At 39.3% G+C, this 18,490-nt stretch overlaps 1 protein-coding gene across 3 annotated transcripts in view; it reads right to left on the bottom strand.

The window, feature by feature from the left end:
• LOC132380176 (cohesin subunit SA-1) overlaps window positions 1–18,490 on the bottom strand; it is a 274,712-nt gene that overhangs the window by 20,558 nt on the left and 235,664 nt on the right. For 2 of the 3 annotated variants that reach the window (XM_059948844.1, XM_059948864.1), the window contains 8 exons: window positions 17,732–17,857; window positions 16,181–16,295; window positions 7,943–8,060; window positions 7,396–7,499; window positions 6,844–6,936; window positions 6,643–6,732; window positions 3,945–4,148; window positions 824–894 (listed from right to left, as the gene is read on the bottom strand). In XM_059948844.1, coding sequence (XP_059804827.1) covers window positions 824–894; window positions 3,945–4,148; window positions 6,643–6,732; window positions 6,844–6,936; window positions 7,396–7,499; window positions 7,943–8,060; window positions 16,181–16,295; window positions 17,732–17,857 — 921 coding nt within the window. The remainder of the gene's footprint in view (window positions 1–823; window positions 895–3,944; window positions 4,149–6,642; window positions 6,733–6,843; window positions 6,937–7,395; window positions 7,500–7,942; window positions 8,061–16,180; window positions 16,296–17,731; window positions 17,858–18,490) is intronic. The other variant, XM_059948854.1, reaches the window with a different exon arrangement.

The raw sequence follows: 18,490 nt of genomic DNA, 5'->3' as shown, positions 1-18,490 counted from the left end.
TTTTATCACAAATTTCAATATTCAAATAGTATACATCAACATGCTATCATCCTATATCCTGAATATTCTTTCGATATAATTTCTAACTATTTGTTCATTGTAGACTATGTGTCAGAACACCATGGGCTAGATCTTTCCGGGAAATGTTTATTGTTCTGTGGCAAAATGGATACCTCCTACAAGTTGCAGGAAATTTGAAATGCGTAAATCTCAAATTTGCAGCCACTTGCAACTTTCCAGATACACTCTACCAGTAGACTCTGCACACTGGACTCCCCAGCATAGAGTAAATATATTATAATACAACCTGCATAATAAAGACTTGCTGCAGGATTCATTACCATGAACTTCAATGGAGAAAATGTTTGATTAATATTTTAATTGTTTGGATGTTTTAAGTGATTTAAAAAAATACAGAAAGGTTCCTGACATAAATCAGGCAGGTGTGCAATCTCATCAGCATGTATAAGCAATGAGGCACTTTCAGCAAGTTTTGTGTCTATATACTTAATGTTAATTCTGAATACTCCAAATAACCCAAACAAAACCAAAAACTTACATCAATGTCCATCCTTCACTATTGAAATTCTGGATAAAAGCCTTTCTTTCAGAGATCTACGTAAGGCACCCTTGGTGGATTCTGGGTAGCCTTAAACTAGCCCATGGCACCTGTCCCTCATGAGATGGTGCAGACCTTGCCATTTACGGTAACACAGAACCAAAGCCACATTCCATCACTCCATTAAACTTGATCCAAAGCTCTGCAGTGTCACCTCCTAAAGACAACATTCTTCATATGCAGTAGAAACTGACTCCTACGTACTTGTGGAAGGCAGTTAACCTCTTCAAAGTAGACAGAACATTATAAATGTCATCGTCATCTGCTTCTTCACCCTATAAAGATAAATAAAATTTTTAATGCATTAAAAATACATGAAATAAGTAGCCAAATAAAAACAAATTCTACTTTATAGCCCTCTATAAAACTAAGAATGCAGGATGCTATTGCACAGGAACAAGCTATTCAGCCCATGTTTTCAATGACCATGATGCCAACTAATCCCATCTACCTTCACATGGTTTGTGTCCTTTATTTATTGCTTGTTAATGCATCTGTCTAAATGCCTTTGAACATTACTATAATATTTGCTTCTATCAGCTCATCTCGCAACTTGTTCCAGGTGCCTAATACTCTGTGTTTTAAATAACTTGCCTTAAAAATTTCCTTTAAACCTTTACCCATTCACCCTAACCTATACCCTTCAATACAGAGTTCAATTCCTGCACTGCCTGTAAGGCAGTTGCTCTTTCCATAACCACATGGAGTTCCAGTTTCCTCCCACAGTCCAAAGACATACTGTTTAGTAGGTTGAATGGTCATTGTAAATTGTCATTAGGCTAGGGTTAAATAGGTGGGTTACTGAGCAGCATGGCTCATTGGGCTGGAAGGGCCTATTCTGTGCTGTCTGTCTAAACAAAAATAAATCCTGGAGAACCTATTATGAACACTTTCTAAAGCCTCCACATCATTTCCGCAGGTAGTAACTGAAACTGCAGACAATACTCCATATGTGGCCAATCCAAAGTTTTTATACAGTGGCAAAACACAACCCATTTTTATACACAAATGACCAGTGAAGGCAAGAATGCCATACACCTTCTTTAGCACCCTATCAACATATGTTGGTACTTTAAGGAAGCTATGGGCTTGCACCCAGGAGCCAACTGTACATCATTGCCCCTAAGGGTCCTACCATATACAGTGCATAGTGGATAACTAGGCCCCAATTAGCCAAAGTTTCATGGAAGTGGTTAAAAAGATATAAAAAAAGACAAGCTACCATTTAACCGAGTAACAAATTATATCTTGAAATGAAATATTGAATAAAATAGAACACTATCAATACTACTGCAGTATTATAAAATTATATATTAGTTCTTAATAGTTATTGATGGATCAAGTGTATGATGCAGTGTCCCTTTGATTGACTATAAACAAACAAAATCAAGCACATTCACCTGGTGCAGGTAATGGACTGTCTTCACACAATTTTCAACTATTGTATTATAATACTCAAGATGACTGAGAATACCTTCAAATTCTTTGGAATTCCTAACTTGTAGAAGCAGTAAAATTGTTTCATTTTCACTTCTGTCCATATATGGCATCGTCAAGACTGAATGCTTGAAACCACTCTGAATTGTCTTACTGCTTAATTATTGCCAACTATCATGACAAAAACCACTGCTTTTTGAACACAAGCACACACAACTGACTCTGTTTAAAAACTGTTTGTTCCAAGCACGCTGTAGTGTCTAACCACCACACACATTCACATGACTGATGCTAGTTAGAAACTATTCGGCAACATTCTCCTACTCCAATTAAGCAGCATAGTGTTCCAAATAAGTAGCTGCCCTGATTAACCAGTGACCCAAATAATCGGAATCCACTGTAGCTTTTTCTAGCAGTTGACTTTCCAAATTGTGTCACCTCACATTTGTCCAGATTAAGCATCATTTGCCATTTCTCTGCTCCAATTTCCAACTGATCTATATCTCGCTGAATCATTTGGCAACCTTCTTCACTATCCATAAATACATCAATTTTTATGTCATCTGCAAACTTCCTGAGCAGACCATCTACATTTTCATGTAAATTATATATATATGAAAAATAACAAACAACAGAGGTCTCTGCATTGACCCTCAAATTAGAAAAAAAAAACTTCATTATTGCACAAAATGCTGGAGAAACTTAGCAGGTCAGACATCTGTTAAGGAAATATTTAGTTTTGGGGCCCTTAATAAGGACCGAAAAGAAAGAGGGAGATAGTCATATAAAATGTGGGGAAAGGGGTGGAGCAAGAGCAGGCAAATTACAGTTGAATCCAAGTGAGAGAGGGATGTTAGGTAAGAGAGGTGGAAATTGGGAATGATGCAAGAAGCAGGGAGATAATAAGTGAAAGTAACAGAGGACTGAAAAATGCGAAATCTGACTAGATAGTGGACTATGGAATAAAGAGGAACCAAAGAGAGGAATCTATTGAGCAAACACCAGGAAATCTGCAGATGCTGGAAATTCAAACAACACACACAAAATGCTGGTGGAACACAGCAGGCCAAGCAGCATCTATAGGGAGAAGCCGAGAAGACGTTTCGGGCCGAGACCCTTCCTCAGGACTAACTGAAAGGAAAGATAGTAAGAGATTTCAAATCTGGTCGACAGTGCTTCGCTCTATAGATGCTGCCTGGCCTGCTGTGTTCCACCAGCATTTTGTGAGAGGAATCTATTGGTCCTGGGAGGATCAAGAGGGAGGGTGAGGGAGAAGAAAGAGAATATCTGCTTCTGACCCACATATTCCTCCCTCTAGTTACCTACCTTACCTCCTTCCTTTTATTCTCTAGTCCACTGACCTCTCCTAATCCCACTCTCTGAGTCCCTTCCCTGCCTTTTGTTCCACTTCTAGCACCCACCCCGAGCTTTTTACACCAGTCATCTCCCTCTCTTTCCAGTCCTGATGAATGGTCTCAACCTGAAACATTCACTATCCTCCCACATTTCATGTGTTACTCTATATTTCCAGCATCCATTCTTGTGTCAACTTCACATTACTCTTCATTTCTATGACTAAGCCAACTTTCGATCCAACTTATCAATTCAATGTGGATTCAATATAACTTAATGTACTTGCCTACCATGAAGAACCTTGTCAAATGTTGCTCTACATCATCATCTTCATTAGCTGTCTTCCACTGTGTTATAATCAACATATTGATAATATAGTTCTCACTGCATCATGTCTCATCGTAAAAGAGCAGAAAGTATTGAAAAAATACAGGTATATAAAAGTAAATCTTGACATTGAACTTTAAACAGCTATCAGACCTTAGATTTCTACTACTCTTGAACAGATGTATTTATTAATAGGATTTGCACTCACCTCCTGTAACAAGTCTTCAACTGACTGGCTGAATCGCTCTACCAGTTCATCAATCATCTGACTCCGTGCAATGTTAACACGGTTCTGGATTGTGTATTCTTCGCTACACAGAATATTATACGTCTTGCTGCAAGATTCCAATACATCTGACTCAATGTGTTTTTCAACAACAAACTTGGTTTGTTTTAATAATGCATCTAAATGCTGGGAGAGAATTAAGTGAAATAAGTACATGTTATTTATATGAATATCAATGTCTCATGCATCACGACTTCATTTGAGTCTGATACTTGTTTCTCTAATATGACCATCAACCATTTCACTCATTAATACTGTGTTCACCAATTGCCATTTATGGTAGCCTACAATGCCTTTAAGAATTATTCACACCACTAGCCCCCCCCCCCCCCCCCGGAAGTTTTCATGTTTTATTGTTTTACAACATTGATTAACAGTGATTTAATTTGGCTTTTTTAACACTGATCAACAGAAAATCTGTTTCATTTCAAAGTGAAAACAGATCTCTACAAGGTGATCTAAGTTAATTACAAATAAAAACCTCAAAGTAATTGACTGTGTGAGTATTCATCTGCATTAATAAGACAAACCACATCATCACTGGTGCAGCCAATTGATTTTAGAAGCCACATAATTAGTTAAATTGAGAATCTGTGTTGGAGATCTGTGTGAAGTCAAGGTGTTTCAAATGATTGCAGTAAAAATACACCTGTATCTGGAAGGTCCAACTGCTGGTGGATCAGTTTCCTGACAAAACCTGATGCAGTCTACAAGAGTACTGCAACTTGGGAAAAGATTTGTTTTCCAGCAAGGCAATGACCTCAAGCATAAAGCCAAAGCTACACAGGAATGGTTTAAAAACTACAAAGTTAATGTCCTGGAGTGGCCAAGTCAGAGTCCAGATCTCTTTCCAACTGAGGATTTGTGGCTGAACATGAAAAGGGCTGTTCACTCACAATCCCCATGCAATCTGACAGAGCTTGAGCTGTTTTGTAAAGAAGAATGGGGAAAAATTGCAGTGTCCAGATGTGCAAAGCTGATAGAAACCTATCCATGCAGACTCAAGGTTTTAATTGCTGTCAAAGGTGCATCGACTAAATACTGATTTGAAGGAGGTGAATACTTACGCAATCAATTACTTTGTGTTTCATATTTGTAATTCATTTAGATCACTTAGTAGAGATCTGTTTTCACTTTGACACAAAAGAGTCTTTTTCTGTTGATCGTGTCAAAAAAAAGCCAAATTAAATCCACTGTGATTCAATGTTGTAAAAGAATAAAACAGGAAAACTTCTGGGGGGGGGGGGGGGGGGTCTGAATACTTTTTCTAGGCACTGTATGATCCCACCAGCTTGTTGGGACGGAGGTGGTAACCACAGCACCCAACAGAAACCCACACAGTTACCGGGAGAAGGGCCAAAATCAAACTCTTGTCCCAGTTATTAAATTCTCGACAGGGACTTTTCATTCTTTTTGGGGTATTTTATCATGCAGTATTATCCTATGTGACTCCCTCTCTTTGAAACTAGATGTCTGGTCACAGGTCTTCTCATGTGGTTCAAAAGTGAAATCACATTCTGTCACAGCTCAGGATCCAATGTGAACACTGTTACAGTAATTTTAAAAAAGTAATCCAAAACATTCTCCGTCAGCTGGATAAATGGGATACTTTGGACCAGAGAAGATTTCAACTATTCTTAACATCATTCACTGATTTAGCTAGTAGTCTCATTTGTACATAGAACAGTACAGTACATACAGACCCTTCGATCCATGACGCTGTGCTGACCTTTTAACCTACTCCAAGATCAATCTGACCCTTCCCTCCTACATAGCCCTCGATTTTTTTCCACCCACATACTTATTTAAGAGTCCCTTAGTTGTCCTTAGTGTATCGGTCTCTACCTCCATCCTTGGCAACATTTTCCACACAACTAACACTCAATGAGTAAAATACCGATCTCTGACATCTCCTCTACACTTTCCTCCCAACACATTGAAGTTATGCCCCCTTGTAATAGCCATTTCCACCTGGGGAAGTATCTCTGGCTGTCCATTCAATCTCTGCTCTTTATTATCTTGTACACATCTATCAAGTCACCTCTCACCTTCCTTCTCTCCAAAGAGGAAAAACCCTAGCTCACTCAACTTATCCTCATAAGACATGCTTTCAGATCCAGTGATCATGTAGTTCAGGGAACTTTTTTTAAATCTTGATATTCACCCTAATATGCAGTTTTAAAACACATCATCCTCTATTTACTTTAAATGAAGTTTGTCACATTAAATTCACTTTGAAATCAGTGTGTTGACATCACATAAAGCAAGTAGCGAAATATCTTTAAATTACCCATAATTTTTGTTTTAGTAAGGTAAATAAAAATCTGATGTAAGAATGTATTTTAAAATACACCACAATTAAGCTTGTGTGCCTTTCCATATGGAATAGTTAATTGTGATAAAATTTCCACGCTGTTGTGAATGGAAGTATCAGACAGAAAATATCTGACGGTATTGAGATCACGAAAACAAATGAAATATTCCAGTTTACGCTTAACCTGAATCCAGAGACAGAATTTCTGCTTTGTTAAGTCACTTACAAGTAGGTATTATTTCATGTGCAATTTTGAGATAATATAGAAGCACAATGCATTACAGAAAAACCCCTGATCTCCTTTACCTTCTCCAATCTTCCAGTACTATAAAGCTCCAAATCAAAGTATTGAGGAATTTGCAATAAGTTTGCCACTTTCTCAGAATCGGCTGAATACTAGAACAAAGAAGAATCTAAAGTCAGTAAAATATACATTCCAATGTAAGACTTAGTATGCTGCAGCATTTGAATTATCATGAAAATTCAAAACTAAAAAAAAAATGTTACCTTTCCCAGCAGCATAGGAAGTGCTACAATGAACTGCTCTGTCAATTTAGTCCGGTCATCTATTTGTGTCTTTCTCTCCTTTGCAGTCAACACCTGCAGAGAGATTGTATTACAACATTTCAAATTTCATCTTTCAGCAAGAGTTTCTCTAATCGAAAATGATGAAAATCATGCTAAACTTTGATAACTGAATAATATTGAAATTGAAAAAACCCCACAAATGCTACTGCAGAGTCTCTGGGAATGGATGGAGATGCGCATCGTTGTCTATGTGCAAGGTGATTTAAGTGTAAATTCAGTTTATCCAGAGCATATCAAGTTATGGTACATGAAGGATCTGGGGTGAGGAATCGGCTAACATTGTTTTTGAGCATAACCTTTTCCTTTCAATTGTGATTATGCAAATAAAATAACCTAACTGATATTTATACTCACAGGTCCTGATTACAACTAAAATATACCTTCCTTAGTTAATAGAAATGTTTTGCTTTCATTAAACAGTAAGCACAAATCTGGCAATACAACAGTTTCTCTTCAGCAGTAAATGATTACCCTTTTGCCTGTTCCTCTTCCGACTGGGGGATGTGCCTCTGCCGCTTGACGAATTGTACAGACCATTAGCTCGATAAGTGCAGTTTCCTGCCTGTCAGTCATACCTAGCAAAGATTAAGCAATTTCAACATTAATGATATAAACACCTGGTAGAAATGTAAAAGCAAATGAAACTTCCGTTTTATAAAAACATTATCTTTTCAATATATTGACTAACACTTGCTGGCTGTTTCCCAGCTGATCAGCCTATTGTGCACTCTTTAGAGTGGTGTTTGTACTAACATGAATGCACTTAAATTTGAAGGTAAGCATGTCAACAGAGATCAAAAATTGTTAAGTCAATCATGGCAAGTAAATTATTATTTGGACTGCACAACTTCCCTATGTATATATCTCAGAAGTTCTTTTAAGCTGTCAGATGAACAGAGCTTGGTATTGTTATGCTACTGCAATATTCAGGAAATAAAGCATATAAAGCATGATATTTTACATATATTTTATGCATTCCACATGGACTTGTACATTAAGATAAGGTCACTGAAATTACCTTCCTCTCCTTGTATAGGTTCTTCCAGAAGCAGTTCTACCATACATTCCCAATCTTTCAGAAGTTCTTGGGAGCTCTCCCACAGACTATCCACAAGATAAGCTGCATGTTCATGCAACTGAAATGTAATTTGGAAAACAAAAGCAATTAATAGGATTGAACTATTGAATTAAAGAACAGATTGATTTCAAAAAATATAATGCCATATTATTCTTCTTATTTAACATGAGTATGTTGTCAGTTGTTATTCATTTATAATGCCCAAACCAATAACTCATAAAGTTACATTACAGATTTTAATGAACTTGTATGCAAAGGCAGGAGGTCTCTAAACTGTGGCTCTTCTCCATCAAATCCTTGCATAGTTTTCAACAAGTTTCAACTCAAAGTATAAATACATCACTGACTTATTCTTGTGCTACTTACATATAGTGAACTCGTTTTCCAGAGCTGGGATAGATTGCACTTCATGCTGCAGTGCCCAGATTTCTAAAGCTGGCTAACCTTTCTCTAGACAAGTGCTGCTCGCAGCTTCACCACTGGGGTGCCAGATTCCTAGAGCTGGAATACTCTTCACAGTGCAGTCCCAGATTCTCAGAAATAGGATTACCAGCTTTTCAATGTTGTCATGGATCCCCAGAGCTGAAACACCTCACTTTTTTATGGTATATCCTAGATTTCCTCAACTGAAGTACCCTGTTTTTCATATTGTTGCCCGGGATTCTCAGAACTGGATGGCTTCAATCTTGACTTTGCTGTCCCAGTTTCCTATAACTGAAATACACAACTCTTCATGTTGCAGTCTTGGACTCCAAGATGTGGGATAACCAGCTTGTCACAGTGCTGCCTGAGATTCTCAGAGCTAGGATACCACACTCTTCATTATACATCATGGATTATCAGAGCTGGGTTCCCTCAGTGTTCATTCACATTCTTACTTCTAAATTCAAAGAGGCCTGTTTCTACCCTGGCTCTCCACAGCTTCAGCACGGGCCATGATGGCTCATCCTGGTAAATCAGCTACATGCAATTTGTAATATGGATTTGGGCGTGGAAGGTCATGTTTGACAAATCTTATTGAAGTTTTTGAAGAGGTTACTAGGAAAATTGACGAGGGTAAAGCAGTGGATGTTGTCTATATGGACTTCAGTAAGGCCTTTCACAAGGTTCCACACGTAAGGTTAGTCAGGAAGGTTTAATCGTTAGGTATTAATATTGAAATAGTAAAATGGATTCAACAGTGGCTGGATAGGAGATGCCAGAGAATAGTGGTGGATAACTGTTTGTCAGGTTGGAGGCCGGTGACTAGTGGTGTGCCTCAGGGACCTGTACTTGGTCCAATGTTGTTTTTCATATCTGGATGATCTGGATGATGGGATGGTAAATTGGATTAGTAAGTATGCAGATGATACTAAGATAGGTGGCATTGTGGATAATAAAGTAGGTTTTCAAAGCTTGCAGAAAGATTTAGGCCAGTTAGAAGAGTGGGCTGAAAGATGGCAGATGGAGTTTGATGCTGATAAATGTGAGGTGCTACACGTTGGTAGCACAAATCAAAATAGGACATACATGATAAATGGTAGGGCATTGAGGAATGCAGTAGAACAGAGTGATCTAGGAATAATGGTGTATAGTTCCCTGAAGATGGAATCTCATGTGGATAGGGTGGTGAAGAAAGCTTTTGGTTTGTTAGTATCTTTTTTGTAAATCAGAGCATTGAGTATAGGAGTTGGGATGTAATGTTAAAATTGTACAGGGCATTGGTGAGGCCAAATTTGGAGTATTGTGTACAGTTCTGGTCACCGAATTATAGGAAAGATGTCAACAAAATAGAGAGAGTACAGAGAAGATTTACTAGGATGTTACCTGGGCTTCAGCACCTAAGTTACAGAGAAAGGTTGAACAAGTTAGGTCTTTATTCTTTGGAGCGTAGAAGGTTGAGGGGAGACTTGATAGGGGTATTTACAATTATGAGGGGGTTAGATAGAGTTGACGTGGATAGGCTTTTTCCATTGAGTAGCGGAGATTCAAACAAGAGGACATGAGTTGAGAGTTAGGGGGCAAAAGTTTTGGGGTAACTTGAGGGGGAACTTCTTTACTCAGAGAGTGGTTGCTGTGTGGAACAAGCTTCCAGTAGAACTGGTAGAGGCAATTCAATTTTGTCATTTAAAAAATTGGTTAGGTATATGGACAGGAAAGGAATGGAGGGTTATGGGCTGAGTGCAGGTAGGTGGGACTAGGTGAGAATAAGCATTCGGCACGGACTAGAAGGGCCGAGATGGCCTGTTTCCGTGTTGTAATCGTTATATGGTTATATGCTAACATTACCTCACTTTGGCCACAATGCTAGATCGATGCATTGGCATCCTTGTCTCCCCCGAGCTTGGCTTTAATGGCTCTCATACTTGCCCAGGTGCCATGGATATCCTCAATATCCAAGCTTTTCTCCCTTCAGTATTCCTTCTAAACAAAGTGATGACAGCAAGAACAAGGACAAAGGGATTGAATGTGTGGAGAAGGATTCATTGTTGGTCTTTTAGGTATCACTGTTGCCACATTTAGTATCCTCAAGCAGACAATCACTTGTCAAATGGTTACACTGAAGCAACCTCTATGGTAAAATCTTGTACCCTGAGCTGCCGCCCTAGCTGAAGATGCACACCTCAAACAACACCTCCTTCATCCTCCTCATGGCACCACAACTTAAGAATGGAATTGCCCCACAGCCTTTTCAGCATGCTTTTGGAAGTAGTACCCAGTCCTGATAGGTCATAGCTGGTGGGAAAGAGGCTAAGGGTAAGTAGGAAACAAAAGTTCTTAAGTCTCACTACTACAGAGAGCTTTTTAAAAAACAAGTAGTAACATAGGATATAGGATCAAACTGCAGAAGTTCTAAATACACACAAAATTCAGTGTTCGCTATGTTGCACTCCTTCATAAACTATGAAAATGAATAAATCAAAATATCTGTAGTTAAAAATTTGTAAGAGAGATCTGGAAATGAGACAGGAACACTGGGCACATCTGTTTCTATAGGCAGTGTACAAAAACATTTCTTTGCAAGTTTTTTCCCCAAGAAATGAATTGCAAATATCATGGGATTCTAATAGATTCTACAGCTATTGAAGCAAATATTTAAGTACCACTAAATCCAATTATACTAATTTTTCTGCATTTATAATGAATGCAAGATAGCTAACACACCAGCAGGCCTGATATTAGGACATACTTGTGTATTTAATCATTCTTTATGCATTTATCTTTGGTGCAACGTACTCTTCATTCATTTCTCTTCAGATACCCTTTGCCTTTTTGTTGGCTGATTGCAAAATCCTCAAGAACAAGCAAACAAGGTATTCCATGTTATCCACTTCTGAAAGAAGTACTGGTGTACTTTTCATTATTTTATCTTATGTGTTTGTCCTTCCACGGTACTCAAGGCAAGGAGTATAAGAAATAAGATGGATTGTCAGGTATGATGCTGTGGCCATCACTGATTGTGGCTGAAGGATGGTTGCAGTTGGGATCAGATGGTCTAAGCTTACACATTGTATTGCAGGGATAGGAAGGTAGGCAGAGGGGTGGCATGGGTCTGCCGGTAAAGAATCGCATCAAATCATTAGAAAGATGTGACATAGGATTGGAAGATGTTGCATCCTTGCGGGTTCAGTTACGAAACTGCAAGGGTAAAAAGACCTTGATGGCAGCTGTATACAGCCCTCCAAATAGTGGCTGGAATGTGGACTACAGATTGCAATGGGAAACAGAAAAGGTGTGTCAAAAAGGCAATGACAGACATGGGAGATTTTAACATGCAGATTGGGAATATCAAATTGGTAATAGATTCCAAAAGAGTGAATTTGTTAAATGCCTATGAAATGGCTTTTTAGAGCAGTTTGTCGTTGAGCTTACTAGAGGTTCAGCTGTACTGGATTGGGTGTTATGTAATGAACCAGAGGTTGTTAGGGAGCTTAGGGCAAAGGAACCCTTAGGAGACAGTGATCACAATATGATTAAGTTCAACTTGAAATTTGATAGGAAGAAATTAAAGTTTGACATAGTAGTATTTCAGTGGAGTAAAGGAAATTACAGTGGTGTGAGAGAGGAGTTGGCCAAAGTAAATTAGAAAGAGATGCTGGCAGGGATGACAGCAGAGCAGCAATGGCTTAAGTTTCTGGGAAAAATGAGGATAGATGTATCCCAAAAGCAAAGAAATACTCAAATGGCAAAATAGTACAACCATGGCTGACGAGGGAAGTCAAAGACAATGTAAAAGCAAAAGGGAGGGCATACAACTAAACAAAAATTAATGAGAAGGCAGAGGATTAGGAAGCTTATAAAAATCTACAGATCAATAAAGGGAATCATTCGGAAGGAAAAAATGGAATATGAAAGCAAGCTAGCAAACAATATCAAAGTGGATAGAAAAAGCTTTATCATGTATATAAAAAAATAAAAGACAGAAGAGAGAGGGCCACTAGAAAATGAGCCCAGAAATAATAATGGGGGTCAAGGAGATGACAGATGAACTAAATAAGTATTTTGCATCCGTCTTCACTGTGCAAGACACTAGCAGTGTGCCAGGTGTTGAAGGGTGTGAAGGAAGAGAAGAGAAGAGAATACAACTACCACAACATGAATTGAATTGACTTTATTGCTTACATCCTTTTATACATGAGGAGTAAAGATCTTTACATTACCTCTTCATCTAAAAGTGCAATGTGCAATTATAGTAATTTATAATAAATAGTATGTACAACAGGACAGTCAATACAACATAGAAATACAGTTGTGTCAGGATGAATTAATCAGTCTGATGGCCTGGTGGAAGAAGCTGTCCCGGAGCCTGTTGGTCCTGGCTTTTATGCTGTGGTATCATTTCCCGGATGGTAGCAGCTGGAACAGTTTGTGGCTGGGGTGACTCGGGTCCCCAATGATCTTTTGGGCCCTTTTTACACACTTGTCTTTGTAAATACCGGAAATAGTGGGAAGTTCACATCTATAAATGTGCTGGGCTGTCCACACCACTCTCTACAGAGTCCTGCAATTGAGGGAAGTACAATTCCCATACTAGGCAGTGATACAGCCAGTCAGGATGCTCTCAACTGTGTCCCTGTAGAAAGTTCTTAGGATTTGGGGGCCCATACCAAACTTCTTCAAATTTGAGGCAAAAGAGGTGCTGTTGTGCTTTTTTCCACCACACAGCAGGTATGTACAGACCGTGAGATCCTTAGTGATGATTATGCTGAGGAATTTAAAGCTATTCACCCTCTTAACCCCAGATCCACTGATGTCAATCGGGGTTAGCCTGTCTCCATTCCTCCTGTAGTTCACAACCAACTGCTTTGTCTTTGCAACACTGAGGGAGAGGTTGTTTTCTTGACACCACTATGTCAGTCAGGGTGATGACTTCTTCTCTGTAGGCTGCCTCATTTGAGATAAGGCCTATCAGTGTAGTATCCTCAGCAAATTTAATTAGCACATTGGAGCTGTGGGTGGCAACACAGTCATGGGTACACAGAGAGAAAAGGAAAGGCTTCGGACACAGCCCTGAGGGGCATCTGTGTTGAGGTTCAGAGGAACATAGGTGATGGAGACCACCTACTGGCATTCTGACAGGAAGTCCAGGATCCAGCTGCACAATGCAGGGTGAAGGCAGAGGTCTTTCAGCTTCTTGTCCAGCCTGGAGGGAATAATGGTGTTGAATGCTGAACTGTAGTCCAAGAACAGCATTCTCACATAAGCATCCTTCTTCTCCAGATGTGTAAGGACCGTGCGTAGAGCTGTGGCTATTGCATCATCTTTCCATCGGTTGTGTCAGTAGGCAAATTGTAAGGTGTCCAGTGTGGGTGGTAGCATGCTGCAAATGGAGTCCTTGACCAGCCTCTCAAAGCACGTGCTTATTACTGAGGTGAGTGTGACAGGCTGACAGTCGTTCAGACATGTTACCTTGGTCTTTCTGGGTATAGGAGCAATGGTGGATGTTTTGAAGCAGGAGGGCACTCTACTCTGGGAGAGGGAGAGATTAAAAACGTCTGTAAACACACCTGGCAGTTGTGCCACGCACACTCTGTGTATCCGCCCTCGGATGCTGTCTGGTCCCGCAGCCTTGCGACTGTCCACTCATTGGAAACACTTGCGTACTTTGGCCTCAGAGATGACCAAGCTCTGTTTAAGGACTCAGTATTGGTAACATTTAATCGAGAGTAAAAAAGATTTAACTCCTCTGGGAGAGAGGCAGCAATGTTGGAAACTCTATTGCATTTAACGTTGAAGTCTGCGATGGTGTGCAGAAAAGCTGCATGTGTTGTTGGTGGAGAGCTGTGTCTGAACCTTGTCCCTGTATTGTTGTTTTGCTGCCTCGATGACTTTATGCAGATCATTGCTGCTTTTGTTGAGTTCCTGTTGGTTATCAGCAATGTAAGCTCTGTATCATGCAGTAAGTGCTGCTTGCCCAGAACTGCTGATCCAGGGTTTTTGGTTTGGATAGACCCTGATCGATTTCTAGGGGACAACATCCTCGATGTACTTCCGAATGAACCTCATGACGCTATCTGTGAACTTAGAGACATCCTCCTAATGGAAGACATTCCAGTTGACATCATCAAAGCAATCCTATAGCATGGAGGCCAACTGGTCAGACCAACTGTGGACAGTTTTAACTATGGCTGCCTCTTGTTTCAGCTTCTGTCTGTACCTCAGCAGCAGCAAGATGGAGAAGTGATCGGCTTTTCCATACGGCAGGCAAAGGAGCGCTCTGTAAGCGTTGCGGAAGGGAGTGTATTAGTAGTCAAGTATGGTATTTCCCCGTGTGCTCAAAAAGCTGGAAGACCTAAAAGTGCATAAGTCACCCAGACCAGATGAACTGCACCCTAGGGTTCTGAATGAGGTCGTGGTAGAGATTGTGGCGGCATTAGTAATGATTTTCAAAAATCATTGGACTCTGGCATGGGTTCCAAGGACTAGAAAATTTCAAATGTTACTCCACTCTTTAAGAAAGGAGGGAGACAGCAGAAAGAAAATTATAGAACAGTTAGCCTTACTTCAATGGTTGGGGAAATGTTGGAGTCAATTGTTAAGGATGAAGTTATGGAGTACTTTGTGACACATGACAAGATTGGACAAAGTCAGCATGTTTGTTTTACAGACAGACAGACATACTTTATTGATCCTGAGAGAAATTTGGTTTCATTACAGCTGCACCAACCAAGAGTAGTGAAGAAATATAGCAATATAAATAATTAAATAATAATAAGTTAATCATGCCAAGTGGAAAATTAAGTCCAGGACCAGCCTATTGGCTCAGGGTGTCTGACACTCCAAGGGAGGAGTTGTCAAGTTTGATGGCCACAGGTAGGAACCTCTTAAAGGAAAATCTTGCCTGACAAACCTGTTGGAATTTTTTCAGGAAACTTCAAGTTGGATAGATAGGGGGATGCACTGAATGCTATATATTAGAATTTGCAGAAGGCCTTTGACAAGGTGCCACACATGAGGATGCTTACCAAGTTGACAGCCCATGGTATTTCAAGCAAGATACTGGCATGGTTAGAGCATTAGCTGATTGGCAGGAGGCAGTGAGTGGGAATAAAAGGATCCTTTTATGGTTGGCTGCTGGTGACTAGTGGTGTTCCGCAGTGGTCAATGTTGGGGCCGCTCCTTTTTACGCTGTATATCAATGATTTAAATGATGGAAAAGATGGCGTTGTTACCAAGTTTGCAGATGATCCGAAAACTGGTGGAGGGGCAGGTTGTATTGAGGAAACAGGAAGGCTACAGAAGGACTTAGACAGATTAGGAGGATGAGGAAGGATCTCATTGAAACTTTTCCAATGTTGAAAGGCTTAGACAGAGTAGATGTGGAAAAGAGTTTCCCATGGTGGGGGAAGTCTAGGACAAGAGGGCAAAGCCTCTGGATAGAGGGGCATCCATTTATAACAGGGATGGGGAGACAGTTCTTTCGCTAGAGAGTGCTGAATTTGTGGAAGTTGTTACCATAGGCAGCTGTGGAGGCCAGGTCATCAGGTGGAGATTGATAGGTTTTTGATTGGACACAGCATCAAAGGTTACAAGATGAAGGCCGGAGAGTGGGGCTGAGGATGGGAAAAAAGGGTCAACCATGATTGAATGGCGGAGCAGACTTGATGGGCCAAATAGCCTAATTCTGCTCCTATGTCTTATGGTTTTAACAGTAAACTTCTGTGAAGAGTTCTTTATTCCATTACATCGGATCCTTACCTCACTCTCAAGGAAGAAAAGCACCAACATTTTGATGAGATTTCCATTTGCACTGTGTCTTCCTCTACTCTTAGCGTATGCTTCTTCTGCTTGTGGATCATGTCTGCTGAATAATCTACAAATTAAAAGTTTCAGTATCATGTTTTCTATGTCCGTTTAAGGAGCAATTAAAAGCATATTATTTTGTACAGCAAAAACATGTTTCCTCAATTCATAGACAAAATTAGCCTTTACATGAACTGTTTTTAGCTTTAGGAGCTATGGGAGATGGAAAAAAAGGTGAGAGAAATGACTCAATGATCTTCTAAAACCTCTCACAGCATAACCTGTAATAGCTGACAAGCAATATCCATCAATTATTTGTGTAGAAGTAAATAAGGTAAATGATGCACCATAGAAAGCTTGTGCCTTACACAATTAGCTCTGAAGACAAGTTAAATCAATACAACTCAGATTTAACAATTTATTTACAAGTAAATCCAAATAACATGATTAGGTTGTGAAAAACGTGCAGCAGGATATACTTTACATAGTGTGCTTATGATATCTGAAGACTGTTAACTCCACATTTTTACTGATATTTAGCTTATATTTTGTTTAAATGCTTTCACTCAACGTTGCCATCCAGTGGACATCGCCAATGTTGCTTTTGCTCTCTGCTGCCATCTTCTGTACCATTTTTACATTGCAAGCACTTGAATTACCACTTAAGACCAATTGTGTAAAAAAACATGAATTTCAAGAACAATTTCACAATCTCAGTTAATGGAAAAAATCTTTCAGATACTGTGAATCTTAGATCAAATACAAAAAAAATGATATAATTCAACAGGTTACACAGCATCTGTGGAAAGAGAAAAAAAGTTTCAGTTTAAAGGCTTATGATGAAGGGTCTTCAAACTGAAACTAATTGTTTTTCCTTCAAAAGATGGAACTGCCCATGTTGTTTGCATATGTTCTGATTTTCTTCAACAATCTCATAATGCTCAAAAATGTTTCGGAGTCAATCAAGAATTTTTAAAAGTTAACGTTGAGTCCTGAGATTGAGAAAGGAAATGGTGTTCTCCAAGTTAAGAACATTGAAGAAGTCATGGAACAGATGTCAGAGTAACAATGAAATGGAAATTCAGGGTCGCTCTTGAAGACAGAGTTATATAAAGCAACAACCTAATCTATATTTAGTTTACCCAGTGCACAGAAGACCACCTTTTGAGCACTAAATTAAAGTGGAAAATATATGGTCGTTTCACTTGGAAGGACTGTTTGGTCCCTAAAAAATGAAAAAGGAAGAGATGAGAGGTGGTGGCCTTCAATGGATATGTGGGAATTACAGAATGACACATTGCAATGAAGGCTGTAGGGGAAGATGAAGACAAGAGGAAACCAATTAAAAGAAATGAAGGAAATTGAGCAGAGAGAGTTGAAAGATAAGAATGGAGTTGGGGTGGGAAGAGATAAAGTTATACATTTTACTGATAATACTGAATTATTTGAGAACATTACATTTCACTGAAAATAAATAAAAGGATAGAGAATGCACAAATGTATTACTTTTTGTTTAGGAACTCCCCAGCTGCCACAGCAACAGGACGGTGTGCAGAATATACCAGGTGATACACATTCTCACAGTCTTCATTGGACAATGCCTCCTCGCTTCCCCTAAAACAATTGAAAAGCCAAGGAGACCAAATAATTACGTTACAAAATTGAAACACTATTAAAATATTCATTTATACAGCATTTCTTGAGGATTGAAACAATATTAATAACAACTATTCCCACAATACTGAAACATACTTACCTTTCACTAATATTTCAGAAAAGAATTGCTGATGAGTTCCTTTTGGTGAGTACATATATTCCTGAATTCTGTGCCTGCACAGAAATCAGGAATATGCTGGAAGTCATAGACCAGTGTATCAGACCATTTAATCAAAACCAGAACTCATCACTGAGTTAAGGCACAGACTAAGTCAAACACAATCTGGTCCAGAGATATAAAGAAATCCACAGATATAGAAAATTCTGATAAGAGAACAACTTTTTGAAATGTTTGTTCAGATAGTTATATATAAACTATTCAGGATCCAAAACAATCCTTCCAGATGAGGCAACACTTCACCTACGAATCTCATGGGGTCACCTATTGTGTTTGGTATTCCCAATGTAGCCTCCTCTACATTGGTGAGACCCATCGTAAATGTGGGGACTGCTTTGTCGAGCACATCCGCACCATCCGCCAAGAGCAGGACTTCCTGGTGGCCAAAAGTTTTAACTCCGATTCCCATTCCAATATGTTAATCCATGGCC

This window comes from Hypanus sabinus, chromosome 2 (assembly GCF_030144855.1).
Source record: "Hypanus sabinus isolate sHypSab1 chromosome 2, sHypSab1.hap1, whole genome shotgun sequence".
Taxonomy (NCBI): domain Eukaryota; kingdom Metazoa; phylum Chordata; class Chondrichthyes; order Myliobatiformes; family Dasyatidae; genus Hypanus; species Hypanus sabinus.
The sequence above is the reverse complement of the archived record's forward strand: the minus strand, read 5'-3'. Positions and strand labels throughout refer to the sequence as shown.